This window comes from Microcaecilia unicolor, chromosome 3 (assembly GCF_901765095.1).
Source record: "Microcaecilia unicolor chromosome 3, aMicUni1.1, whole genome shotgun sequence".
NCBI classification, from domain to species: Eukaryota; Metazoa; Chordata; class Amphibia; order Gymnophiona; family Siphonopidae; genus Microcaecilia; species Microcaecilia unicolor.
The window spans coordinates 506,845,430-506,859,016 of NC_044033.1; the positions used below are offsets into that span (position 1 = coordinate 506,845,430).

Here is a 13,587-nt window from a genome sequence, read left to right on the forward strand (position 1 = left end):
CAGAATAGCACCCAAATTCCCTTACCAATAGTCTTGCACAGTTTACTTATACTGCAGCTAGGGGGTGGAGCTGTGCATAGGAGTGATTCATCTGCTACACAGTTCAAGTATTTGTTTGGCCTTTCAAATAAATGAGACTGTCAAAACACATTCCACAGAAGACAAATGCCCTCTAGTTGCTTAGTGGAGATCTAAACCTGGACAGAAGTTTAAGCATGTATCTTTAACATATAAGCTTTAAAAAAAAGATAAGAAAGCTGGCTTTTTCCATGACCTATTTTATATTTGAACCAAAGCAAAATTTGATTTATTGCTTTACAAAACATTTCTGGTTCCACATAAAATTAATAATCTTCAAAATATGTATTCATTTTAATTTTATGCTGGTCTTGTTGATACATGTCCTGCTTAAGTTTCATCAACAGCCCTTGTTAAATCAACTTTGACCATTTTAGTAGCAGTAGACGTTTGACATCCACGAAGACCTGCCAGGTAGACTTGTGGCTTTGGTACATTGCTTGAGTTCTCCCGTTTGGTCTGGGTACCAGTTTGCTTTGGTAGGTATACCTGGGTAAAGTTGTCTCTTCTCATGTGACTGTTATTAGTCTGCATTGAATGAGTTATTTTCCTTCGTAAATTAGCCTAAAAATGAAAACCAAATCAAAGCACAGTCAGATTAAGCCACCCTCAATTTTTAGTCAAAGACAAGTTTCCATAAATTAGTTGTTATTGCATAATGTACATAATGCAAGAATAGTGATCTCTTAATTACAAATACTCAGATATATAGATTATTTTTATCATGGGGAGAAAAGGATATTCAATTCAGATTGTTCAGAATTCAGCCGATAGGCTGTTGTTTGACTTATCGAGCTTGGAGTACATTACAGTATATTTGAAGAGGTTAAAGTGATTGCCTTAGATTTATAGTTTTAAAGTATAAATTGCTTGTGATGATACATTGTGCTTTGTACCAAGATATTTATTTTTTTTTTCTTTAACTTCCTGAACCTCATCTTATGGGAATTTTTGCTGACACATTTGCTATGCTTAAATCTGTAGACCTGCAAGAGACACAATACAAGATTTTGCATAGAGCTTATATATCACTAGTAAAAAAGGCCCATTTCTGTTTTAAAGGAAACGGGCGCTAGCAAGGTTTTCCTCGGAGTGTGTATGTTTGAGAGAGTGTGTGTGAGAGTGACTGTGTGAGAGAGAGTGAATGTGCGAGTGTGTGTGTGTGTGTGTGTGTGTGTGTGTGTGACAGAGAGAGAGTGAGACTGGGTGCGAGTGTGTGTGAGAATGAGAGTCTGTGCCAGGGTCCCCCCTCCCTCCCACCCAGTTCCAGGGTGATGCCCCGGTCTGTCTCCCAGTTGCAGGGTCCCTCCCTCCGTCCCAGTTGCAGGGGGTCCCCCTCCCACCCTCCCTTTTTCCCAGTTGTAGGGTCCCCCCTCCCCCTCCGACACCCCCTCCCTTCCTCACTCACTCAATGTAAAAACGACAGTGTGAAGCAGCAGCTCATAGTTTTGGTTTTTTTGTAGTGTATAGGAATGACGGCTGCGTAGGGGAGTGGAAACCGAGATCAACCAATGTGCTTCCTTGCTTACCTCGGCTCTCGCCGTCTTGCCGCCGTCCCTCTTCGTCATCTCTGACGGTCGGACCCACTGCTGTTTCCCTCCCCCATGTATTCCGATTCGCCAGTCGCGCCGTCTCGCCGCCCTCCCTCTTCGTCCTCTCCGATCTCCGACAGTCCGAATGTTGAGGAGGGAGGGCGGCGGCGTTTTTTTTGAGGGCGGAGTGTTGAACTGGGTGGGAGTGGCGTGAGGGCGGTTAGGTTACACAGAGGGGGGCGGAGTGTGGGAGGGGCGTGAGGGGGAACGTCAGAGTGTGGGAGGGGCATGAGATGGGACGTCACTGATGGTGCCTCGCAGACCACCGGATCCACGGTCCCAGGCACAGAACGTTGGAGGTGAGAATTATATTATAGGACTAGGGAAAGGGGGCAGCATTGCACCTCTGGGAAGATGCCAATTGTATTAAATGTAAAATGCAAATATCGTAAGGCAAGTCTGGATATATGTGAACTCCTACACATATATCCAGACTTGCCTTACGATATTTGCGTGTTATACTACTACCCTGCTTTATCACTATCATGTTAACCAAGATCCTTATGCAATACTAAATGTATATTTTCTTATATATTTCCACTATTCATGATGTAATGTAAGCCACATTGAGCCTGCAAAGAGGTGGGAAAATGTGGGATACAAATGCAATAAATAAATAAAGCTAACAAAGGGGAAAAACAAACAATGTTCTTACCAGAACTCAGCAGCACACAGAGACAGAGCAAACAGAGCGCCCACAGCTGCATGAAAGCAAGATAATCAAGGAAAGCAGCTAGGCTACGGAAACAATCAAGCTTACGCTGGGAACAACCAGCACACAGAGAAGCTACAAGCAACAAGAAGAGTAAGCAAACTCCAACGGATGCACAGTGTGCTACTAGCCCAGACAGAGAGAGGGCAAGAGGCTCAGCTGACAGGAATCAACGCTAAAGCATAAGCTGTAGGGAGAGGTAGGTTTAAATAGATCTGGCTTCTGACATCTGCTGCCTCAGATGCCAGCTCAATCCCTAACAGGCCAATCAGAAGTGAGTCCCAGTCAATACCCTGCCTGTCTCAGCAGAATCATAACATCCTGCTTTACCAGTAGTAGGTGTATTGGTGTTCTAGAGTGCTATGTAATATTTGTAGTTCTGCCTGTTCTGAGATAGGGTTCATGGCATTTGAATCATAGAAATTAGTGCTACGGTTGTATGCTAGGTTTGCTACATGTATGCCGAGTTAGGATTTTTTCAGATTTTGTAATATTTCACAGTGTGCTTGGTAGTGGAGAGATTTATGTAGATATTAGTCAGATGACATAAAAATATCAAAATATTCATTTTGTATGGTAACTTCCATGTAGATAATATGCCAGTTGTGGTCTGCACCTCTTATTTGGGGGGCAATAAGCTTTTGTGGATGCAGAGTATACATACATTTAATTCACAAAAACTGCTACACTAAGTATATAAGTACATAAGTATTGCCATACTGGGACACACCGAAGATCCATCAAGCCCAGCATCCTGTTTCCAACAGTGGCCAACTAAGGTCACAAGTACCTGGCAAGATCCCAAAACAGTACAATACATTTTATGATGCTTATCCTAGAAATAAGCAGTGGATTTTCCCCAAGTCCATCTTAATAAAGGCTTATGGACTTTTCTTTTAGGAAGCTATCCAAACCTTTTTTTAAACCCCACTACGCTAACTGCTTTTACTATATTCTCTGGCAACGAATTCAAGAGTTTAATTGAGTGAAGAAATATTTTCTCCAATTCGTTTTAAATTTGCTACTTTGTAGTTTCATTGCGTGTCCCCTAGTCCTAGTATTTTTGAAATGAGTAAAACAATCGATTCACATCTACCCATTCCATTTCACTCATTATTTTATAGACCTCTATCATATCACCCCTCAGCCATCTCTTCTCCAAGCTGAAAAGCCCTAGCTGCTTTAGCCTTTCCTCATAGGGAAGTCGTCCCACCCTATTTATCATTTTTGTCGCCCTTCTCTGTACCTTTTCTAATTCCACCATATCTATTTTGAGATGCGGTGACCAGAACTGCACATAATATTCAAGGTGCAGTTGGACCATGGAGCAATACAAAGGCATTATAACGTCATGTATGAAGTATGACATATATGTGAGCATCGTCCATCAGGTGTGTCCCAACTGAAAAAACGTTGAAAACCCCTGGCCTAGTTTACAAATTCAACTCAATAAATACATAAAATTAATGAGATTGATATTAGATTAATCTTGAGAATTTTTCTACCTCAAAGAGTAGAATGCGAACTCAGAAACACAAATGAAAAATGAAGCAAAACAACATATGGTATAACAGGGGCGGACTGACCATTCGGGCAACCGGGCAGTGCTCAAGGGCCCAGAGGTCCTAGGGGGCCCAGAGGCTCTGCCTGGTTGCCTGCCACTGCTGCACATTACAGCCCCCCCCCCAGCCTCAGTGGGCCCTCCCCAGTCCTACCTTGAAGGGCCCTGGTGTCTAGTGGCCTCTGTGGGGGCAGGAAAAAATCCCACTCTTTCCTGCTGCTGCTGCTCTGCCTGGTAGCACCGCTGTATTTTAAAAATGGCTGCTGAGACATCCTGCGGCAGTTTTGCGAGACTGCCGTGACCCGTGAGACTACTGTGGGAAGTCTTGGTGGCCATTTTGAAAACATGGCAGCGCAGGGCACAGTAGCGATAGCGGGCAAGAAAGAGTGGGGTTCTTTCCTGCCTCTGAAGAAGCCAGTAGACCACCACGGCCCTTCAAAGTAGGCCTGGGGAGGGCCCAATTTGGCTCAGGGGTCTGTAGTGTATAGGAAAGGGGGCGGTGGTGCAACAGTGGGATGACGGGCAGTGGTCAGGTAGGCCCCAATGACCTTTACTGCCCGGGGACCCGACCACTGTCAGTCCACCCCTGCAGTATAATGATAAGCCAATAAAATATTACTTAATCCATTTTCCAGTGTGGAACATTACACAGTATCCTGAATACAGACCAGCTTTTGGGCTTTTCTCCTTAGTTCCCATTCATTCCACTCGTATGACTTCACAATATTTGATTCCATGAAATGGGTGTCAGTTTGTGTGCTGCTGTCACACTTTGTGATTGGCTTCATCAAAATTCTTTCACCAATATGGGCCTAGATAAAAAAAATATATATATATATGAATTTAAAGATACCAAACTTAGTACAAGTGTCTGAATAGCAGTTTATGTATATCTACTACATCCAATAACCTGTGGCATAACTACCAAATCTTTGAAGTCTTGATTGACAGGTTTTGCAATATCTATGAATCAGAAAAAGTTTATTTCATTGCCAGCGCCTGATTCAGTTTTGGGGGAAAAACATGGCACTGGGTGAGGCTCCAGTGGATATATATGGATTGATATCAGCAACCTTTTAGACTGTTCAAGATATGTACTGTTTTCATGTTAATACAAATTTTGCTGCTGTTATTTTAGGCCAATAGCAAACATTCCTTTTCTTTCACTAAACTAACTGAATCCCTTTGTTGGGCTGCAATTATCTAAATCTCAAGATGGCCGCTGCTTAACGGGCTGACGATCCATCGGCTCCTGACACCATCTCGGAGTTGCCCGCTGTTTGCCAGGGATCTGGCCCGATTTTGATCTTCGGGGTCCGTGGTGAACTGTGGCTCCTTTTGCCATCTGCTTGGAGCAAGTTGATTCGGGGAGCGGCTGGCTGCCGTCGGTGTTTCGGTGCCAGCGGGTAGCCTGTTTTGCTCTGTCGGTGCGGTAGCGGGTGCCGGGTCAGTACGGGGTGCTCGTTCGGGCCGGTGTTTCCTTGCTCGGACTTCCTTCGGTTCGTCCGTGCCGCCGGTCTCCTCGCTCTACGTGATCGTCCTCAGCGTGCTCTGCCGAGCCTCTTGTCGCACGGCCTGGCGCCCGTTGACCGCTGGTTGCTGCACTGTTGCCTCTCCCTCGTTCCTCATCTTTTTCGTTGGGAGTCTGCTGCCTTCTCGCTCTTCTGGCCGTCGTGTTGGAGTTGACGTCGCTGCTGACATCGCCGGCTCTTCCTCTTCTGTCGGCCTGATGGGGGAACAGTGGAGGAGGTCCTTGGTCTGGAGAGCCCGACGGTTGGAGCTGTGGAGGACGACCGTTTGTTCCACCATTTTGATTCCCGCGCAGCTGACTCCGTTGCTGTGGATGTCTGCATGCTGTTGCTGTTTCTTCTGTGCTTCATGTGTTCCAGCAGGGCACTGTTGCAGCTCCTGTGTGAGGATTGCCTTGCTGGACCTGTTCGTGTCAATCTCCTCTGCCTGGATCTCCATCATCCCTTTTGGCCTCCTGCCGTCCATCTTTGTCTCTCTTCCCTTTCCCTCTCCCTTCTCATCTTGTCCTCCAGCCCCTCACTAATGTAATGTACCTGTAATTGTATTTATTTTATTAGCTCATTGTAAGCCGCTTTGGGGGCTGCTCACCTGTGGCAAAAGGCGGAGTATAAATTATCTGAAATAAATAAATAAATAAATATTTGGATGATCATGTTAGTTTACACTCCTCAGTTTGGGTTTAGGTGTTTACATAATATAGCAGCATTTACTTATCACCCTGGTAGCAGATGTTAAAACTATACTAAGTCAAGGCAGCTGGATAGTGCTTTTCCAATTTGATATCTCAGCTGCCTTTGACATGGTAGACCGTTCTTTATTATTGGAAAAATTAATTGACATAGGAGTTTCAGGTGGTGTTCTTAACTGGTTCGATGACTTCCTATATAATAATTCTCACCTCCAACGTTCGAAAACCTGGCTGCCTGTGTCCGTAACTTTGGGTCTCCGAAGCCTCGCTGACATCATGACGCATTACGCCGTGCAATCTGTTTGTGTGCGTGCGTCAGACGCACGAGCACAAACTGATTCCAACGCGGGTCCTCATTCAAGCCGTCTGGCCGACAAAAGGAGACTTCGGCTGGCGGGGGTTGAGGTCCCCCGCCAGCACAGGTACGCGACGGCGGCTGGGGAGGTTTGCCGGCGGGAAGGGGGGCTCAAGACGGTCGCCACAGGGGGGCCACAGGTCGGGAACTACGAGGGGAGGGGAGGGGAGGGGGGGCAGGAAATTGGAGGGAGGAAGGCACAGGTCGGGAACTCAGAGGGAGGAAGGTGGGATCTGGAACTCGGACCGGGAGGGACGGGCCTCGGCCTAGACCTGGGGGGGGGGGGGAGTGATGGAGGGATCTGGAACTGGGGGAGGGGGGAACCTTGCTAGCACCAGTTTCCTTTCTGCCTGAAACGGGCCTTTTCTACTAGTTTTAGATAATAGAAGGTTTTGCATCATGAAAGAATGGGGACCAATCTTTCACTTGGCAACCACCCTGTGGAGTTCCTCAAGGTGTCCTACTCTCACTCATATCTCTCTATATAAAACGCACCTCCAACGTTCGAATGAAGCCTCTGTTAGCCAAAAGTGAAGGGGGTGAGATCGCATTGTGTCTGCCCCGCCCACGCGTCAAACGTGATGACGTCGAGGGCGGAGCAATGACACTCATCCAATCGCAACGCTCGGCAGCGAAGCGTCAGGGAAGGAGGCGGCGCTCTCAACGTCTAGCCTTCCCTTCGCTGTGTTCCGCCTTCTTCTGACGTCAAGGATGACGTCAAAAGAAGGCGGAACACAGCGAAGGGAAACCTAGACGTCGGGAGCACCGCCTCCTTCCTTGACGCTTCGCTGCCGGAACCACGGAGGTACATTTAAAAACAAGAAAAAAAAATAAAAACCATGTTGGGGGGAGCGAAGAAGAAAAACAATGGGAGCGGGAGGGCAGGGGAGAAACGACACCATGGATGCGAAGGGGGGGGGGAAGAAGAGGGCGGCCCAGGCTGGGACATGGGAGAGAGAGGAGCATGGATGCAAGGGGGGGGTCATGGAAGGGAGACAGGGGACTTGCTGGAAAAGGATGAATGGAGGCGGCAGGGGACAGAGGAGCATGGATGGGCATGGATTGGGAGGGCAGGGCTCAGGGAGAGAGGGCAATTGCTGGAAAGGGATGAATGGAGGGGGCAGGGGACAGAGGAGCATGGATGGGCATGGATTGGGAGGGCAGGACTCAGGGAGAGAGGGAAATTGCTGGATAGGGATGAATAGAGGGGACAGATGGGCATGGATGGATATGGATTGCAGGGCAGGCCTCAGGGAGACAGGGCAATTGCTGGATAGGGAAAAATGGAGGGGCCAGGTGACAGATGAGCATGGATGGGCATGGATTGGAAGGGCAGGACTCAGGGAGACGGGAATTGCTGAATAGGGATGAATGGAGGGGACAGATGGCCATGGATGGATATGGATTGCAGGGCAGGCCTCAGGCAGAGAGGGGAAATGCTGGATAGGGAAAAATGGAGGGGCCAGGTGACAGATGAGCATGGATGGGCATGGATTGGAAGGGCAGGACTCAGGGAGAGGGGAATTGCTGGATAGGGATGAATGGAGGGGACAGATGGGCATGGATGGATATGGATTGCAGGGCAGGCCTCAGGGAGAGAGGGGAATTGCTGGATAGGGATGAATGGAGGGGCCAGGTGACAGAGGAGCATGGATGGGCATGGATTGGAAGGGCAGGACTCAGGGAGAGGGGAATTGCTGGATAGGGATGAATGGAGGGGACAGATGGCCATGGATGGATATGGATTGCAGGGCAAACCTCAGGCAGAGAGGGGAAATGCTGGATAGGGAAAAATGGAGGGGCCAGGTGACAGAGGAGCATGGATTGGACTCACACTTTCACTCTGACTCTCAAACACTCACGCTCACATACACTCTCCCAAACACACACACTCCGAGGAAAACCTTGCTAGCGCCCGTTTCATTTGTGTCAGAAACGGGCCTTTTTTACTAGTTGTTTAATATTTTCATGAGTTCCCTGGGTTCTATTTCCCTAGACAGGGGTGAGCAACTCTTTTTCTATGCAGACATGAGCTCTATGCACTGCTATTACACTCAACGTATACCATTGATTTTATTTTAGTACATTTTCTTTTACTGTGTATTGTTTTTTACATATTGAATTGTTGAGTATTGATTTTATGTTATTTTAATAGTATTTATTATAGACACAATAGTAATAAACTTTTTTTTTTTTAGCTTTTACTGTTTTTTTTATTAATAAAAGCATTTAGTCAGAGAGTCCAAATCCCATATCTTCATCGGACTCCTCTGATTCTTCCTTCTTCCTCTTTTTTTCTCAGCTGCTGGGGCAGCCCCACCAGCAGCAGGAGCAGCAGCAGAAGGAGCTGTAGCAACAGCGCCACCTGTTGGCAAGACCTGCATTGACAACATCATCAACATCTTTTATAGTAATAAACTTTTGATCTCATTGTTCCTGAGGTTTGTTTAGCCTTCCTCTGTTTCCACTTCCCTGCGTACTTTTAGTCATGATTGAAACAGGTCTAGACCAAAACATCTAACTTTTAGCCCTGGACGTTTTTGCTTTGTTCCATTATGCAGAAAAACGTCCAGGTTTTGGGATTGTTCAAATATCACCCTCAACATGCCTCCTTGTGATTTGGATGCACTGCAGATGAACAACATAGAAAAACGTCTTAAAATTGGTTTTGAAAATAGCGATTTGGATATTTTGGCAAACAAAACGGCCATCTGCCACTTTGTGCCACTTTTTGGATGTTTTTCAGTTTTGAAAATGAGCCCCTTAGCTTTTATTTTTCTTGAGTTTTAAATGTTTTCTAAATGTTTATTTCACCATTTGAATGTCATATCGAAAATGCCCTTCCAAATACACATCTTCTTCAGCAAGAGAATATTCAGACCGCTTTGATTACACTGTAAACCTTTTGTGTAATAGGAAGCAGTATGAGTAAAATCCATTTCTTCCTTTTATAAATTCATTATTTTTCATATTGTTGCACCCATTTGAACAGGAACCAATGATTTCACAATTAACACACTGAATCATCCAGGCAGAGCAATGCTATTCAACTATATAAATCCCTGCCCTGTTTCCTGAAGTGGAACAAGTTTAAGTGCATGAGCTGTCAAGAAAAAAAAGACTTCTAATAATAGCCGTTTCTGGTAATCTAAAAGTCTGAATTGCTGGCTGAACTGAAATGAATTCTGATCATCAGATGTGATTAAAGACCAATGCTTGGCAAAAGGAACTTTAATCACCCTCCAACCGGAAGCTGGAGTTTTGGCCAGAACACTGACTATGGCTCAGGGAACAATCAAAAACCTCAATCTGAATTTTTCAGTGGCTGGCACAATGGGACTTATAACTTTTGATTTTTTTTTTTTATAATTTATATGACGTCTTTATTTACTTTGATAACATAACAAAAGGCCCTTTGAGCAGTACGTATAGAGGGGCATAATTGAACGAAAACGTCTATCTCCATGGGCGTTTATCTCCGAGAACGGGTCCGTGAAGGGGCGGACCAAACCGTAGTTTCGAAAAAAATAGACGTCCATGTTTTATTCGACAATTTGTGAGCTGGGCGTTTTTGTTTTTCAGTGATAATGGAAAATGAAAGCGCCGGACTCAAAAACGAATAAATCCAAGGCATTTGTTCGTGGGAGGGGCCAGGAGTCGTAGTGCACTGGTCCCCCTCACATGCCAGGACACCAACCGGGCACCCTAGGGGGCACTTTTACAAAAACAAAAAAAAAAAAAGGTAAAAGAGCTCCCAAGTGCATAGCACCCTTCCCTTGGGTGTTGAGCCCCCCAAATCCCCCTCAAATCCCACCGTCCACAAGTCTACACCATTACTATAGCCCTAAGGGGTGAAGGGGGGCACCTACATGTGGGTACAGTGGGTTTGGGGGGGTTGGACGACTAAGCATTAAGCAGCACAATTGTAACAGGTAGGGGGGGATGGGCCTGGGTCCACCTGCCTGAGGTCCACTGCACCCCCTAACAACTGCTCCAGGGACCTGCATACTGCTGCCAGGGAGGTGGGTATGACATTTGAGGGTGAAAATAAAAAGTTGTGAAACATCATTTTTTGTGGTGGGAGGGGGTTAGTGACTACTGGGGGAGTCAGGGGAGGTCATCCCCAATTCCTTCCGGTGGTCATCTGGTCATTTAGGGCACTTTTTGGGGCCTTATTCGTGAAAAAACAGGGTCCAGGAAAAGTGCCCTAAATTCTAGCAACAAACGCATACTTTTTTTCCATTATCGGCGAAAGGCGTCCATCTCTCCTCGGCCGATAACCATGCTCCAGTTCCACCTTCGCCACGCCTCCGACACGCCCCCGTCAACTTTGTACGCTTCCGCGATGGAGTGCAGTTGCAAACGTCCAAAATCGCCTTTGCATTATACCGATTTATTCGTTTTTGTGAGATAAACGTCTATCTCCCGATTTGGGTCGAAATCTAGGCGTTTTTGTCTTTCAATTATAAGGTGGATAATATGCTAAAACTTGATTTACACAGACATATGATAACAAAAGACATATACCATCGTCTTAGAAACTTCTATCCCACATTATCAACATCCATATGGAAATCTGAAAAAACTTCAAAAATATTTTTTTTGTTAAGTTTTAACTAAAGTGTAAATCCCCCCCCCCTCCTTACCCACCCAGCACCCCCCTCCCTCTCAACCATAACTTTTGATTTTATGCTCACTGGAAAGTCTAGTGCTTGAGCCTTGTAGATTTGATCCAGTGATTCTGGATTTTGGATACAGTTTAGACATTTGACTGGTTAATAGTATCTCATGCTTTATAATTTATGCTAAAACTAAAAGGTGTCACTTTTTTTACCTAGTGATTTGCAGCTAATTCTGAGAATAAAGATGCTGAGTGTATTATACACAGAGAAAATGAAAATATATCAATTTACCTGTGAAAATGGAATGATGGACGCAAATTGTTGATAAAGCTCAAGCAACTGAATTAGTTCTGCATTTTTTTTAGCTTTTTCTCCAATTAACCTAATATATTTATCCGGGTTTTTGGCAAAATTGTATGCTGATTCCTTAGAACTGAAACAATAATATTTATCTTTGTGCTTTAGGATTCCAATATCAGGATTTCCTAACAACAAAAAAAAAAAAAGAAAAGAACATGAGGTAAAACACTGAACATACAAAAGTCTTCATCTTTCCTTAAAATGTCTAAAATTCAAGAATTTCCTGTACCAGCTGTTGTCTGTTACAAAATAATAGGCAACACAGTTGAGAAAATATCATTATTCCATACAACAATATCTATATAAATAAATCCCACCTCGAACGTTCTGAAGCTCACTCCAAGGTACTGAAGCACTGAACTCCTGTAGTCTTCGTAGGCTAGGCTATCAGGACCACTCACCCTCACTCATAGACCCGCCCTCAGCCACGCCCCATCTGTACATAAAATGCTACCTCAACGTTCTGAAGACAAAACCGGATGAGGCCATCTGCACACTCCCTCAAGGGTTCGTTAGTTCATGGTGGTGAAGCCATGAAACTCACCATGTCTGTGTTCCCCGCCCTTGCGTCAAACGTCATGACGTCGAGGGCGCAACACAGATGGACATCAACACACCAGTCCCCAACCACCATCCCTCCCACTTCAAGGCCCGTCACGCCCCTAACAACCACTTACACACGCCCCCCTCCCTGCGATCCCAACACGCCCCCTCCGCGTCACTGCCCCCTGGACCCCCCCCCCCGCCGTGACCCTCTGTACACCACCCCTCCCTCCAAAACCCCCCCCCCAAACCCTTCCTCTACCTCCGCTAACGCCGACTAACTTCTCCTCTTGCCTGCGGGGCCTGGCTTCACAAAGGAGTATCTGTCGTCTCTGTGCGTGCGTCTGACATCAGATGTCAGACGCACGCACAGACATGTCAACAGACGCTCCGTCAACAAGGAACGCCCCGCAGCCCTGAAAACAACTTCACCCCGCTCAGCACAGGTACGCAGAGGCTTCGGGCCACGCCTTCCAGAGCCAAAGGTGGCGCCCACATGGTCGCGCCTCGGGGGGGGGCAGGCAGCAACGCGAAGGGAGGGGGCTGCAATCGGAGGCAGGAGGGAGTCCAAAACTCGGTGGGAGGGCCGTGAAGGTTCAATTGCCACCCACGGAGCCTTGCAAGGCTGAAAGGCTCCTCCTCTCTCTGGCGCCGCCTGCCAGCCTTAGTCCACTCCCATCTCCCACCCCAACTAGCGTGCGTACCCATGTCGATGAGGCTCTACTGTCATAGGCGCTCCACCCCGCCTCCCCAACAGCGTCGGCAATAATAGTAACATAGTAACATAGTAGATGACGTCAGAAAAAGACCTGCACGGTCCATCCAGTCTGCCCAACAAGATAAACTCACATGTGCTACTTTTTGTGTATACCTTACCTTGATTTGTACCTGTCCTTTTCAGGGCACAGAACGTATGTCTGCCCAGCACTATCCCTGCCTCCCAACCACCAGTCCCGCCTCCCACCACCGGCTCTGGCACAGACCGTATAAGTCTGCCCAGCACCATCCCCACCTCCCGCCACCGGCTCTGCCACCCAATCTCTGCTAAGCTCCTTAGGATCCATTCCTTCTGAACAGGATTTCTTTATGTTTATCCCACGCGTGTTTGAATTCCGTTACCGTTTTCGTTTCCACCACCTCCCGCGGGAGGGCATTCCAAGCATCCACTACTCTCTCCGTGAAAAAATACTTCCTGACATTTTTCTTGAGTCTGCCCCCCTTCAATCTCATTTCATGTCCTCTCGTTCTACCGCCTTCGCATCTCCGGAAATAATGGTGGTGCTTGCAGCTTGCTTGCTAACCTGCTTCAATCACTGTCGGCAGGCGGGTACCGCAGTGATTGAAAGGAGCTGCCTGGATGCCTGCGTCGATCTTCCTTGTGATGGGTCCTGCCCACGCGGAACAGGAAACTGCATCAGCGAAGGCAGAGAACGCATGACAGGGAAGATCGAGGCACTGAGGCAGCATCTTTCAATTGCTGCGGTACCTGCCTGCCGACAGTGATTGAGGCAGCTTAGCAAGCACCATTGATGGTAAATAGGATGCA

General features: G+C 46.7%; 1 protein-coding gene across 1 annotated transcript in view; it reads right to left on the minus strand.

The window, feature by feature from the left end:
- Positions 1-318: 318 nt before the first annotated feature.
- CFAP206 (cilia and flagella associated protein 206) overlaps positions 319-13,587 on the minus strand; it is a 109,695-nt gene continuing 96,426 nt past the window's right edge. Inside the window, exons 11-13 of the mRNA XM_030199112.1 lie at positions 11,430-11,623; positions 4,612-4,755; positions 319-642 (exon numbers count right to left, since the gene is read on the minus strand). Coding sequence (XP_030054972.1) covers positions 409-642; positions 4,612-4,755; positions 11,430-11,623 — 572 coding nt within the window. The 3' untranslated portion in view covers positions 319-408. The remainder of the gene's footprint in view (positions 643-4,611; positions 4,756-11,429; positions 11,624-13,587) is intronic.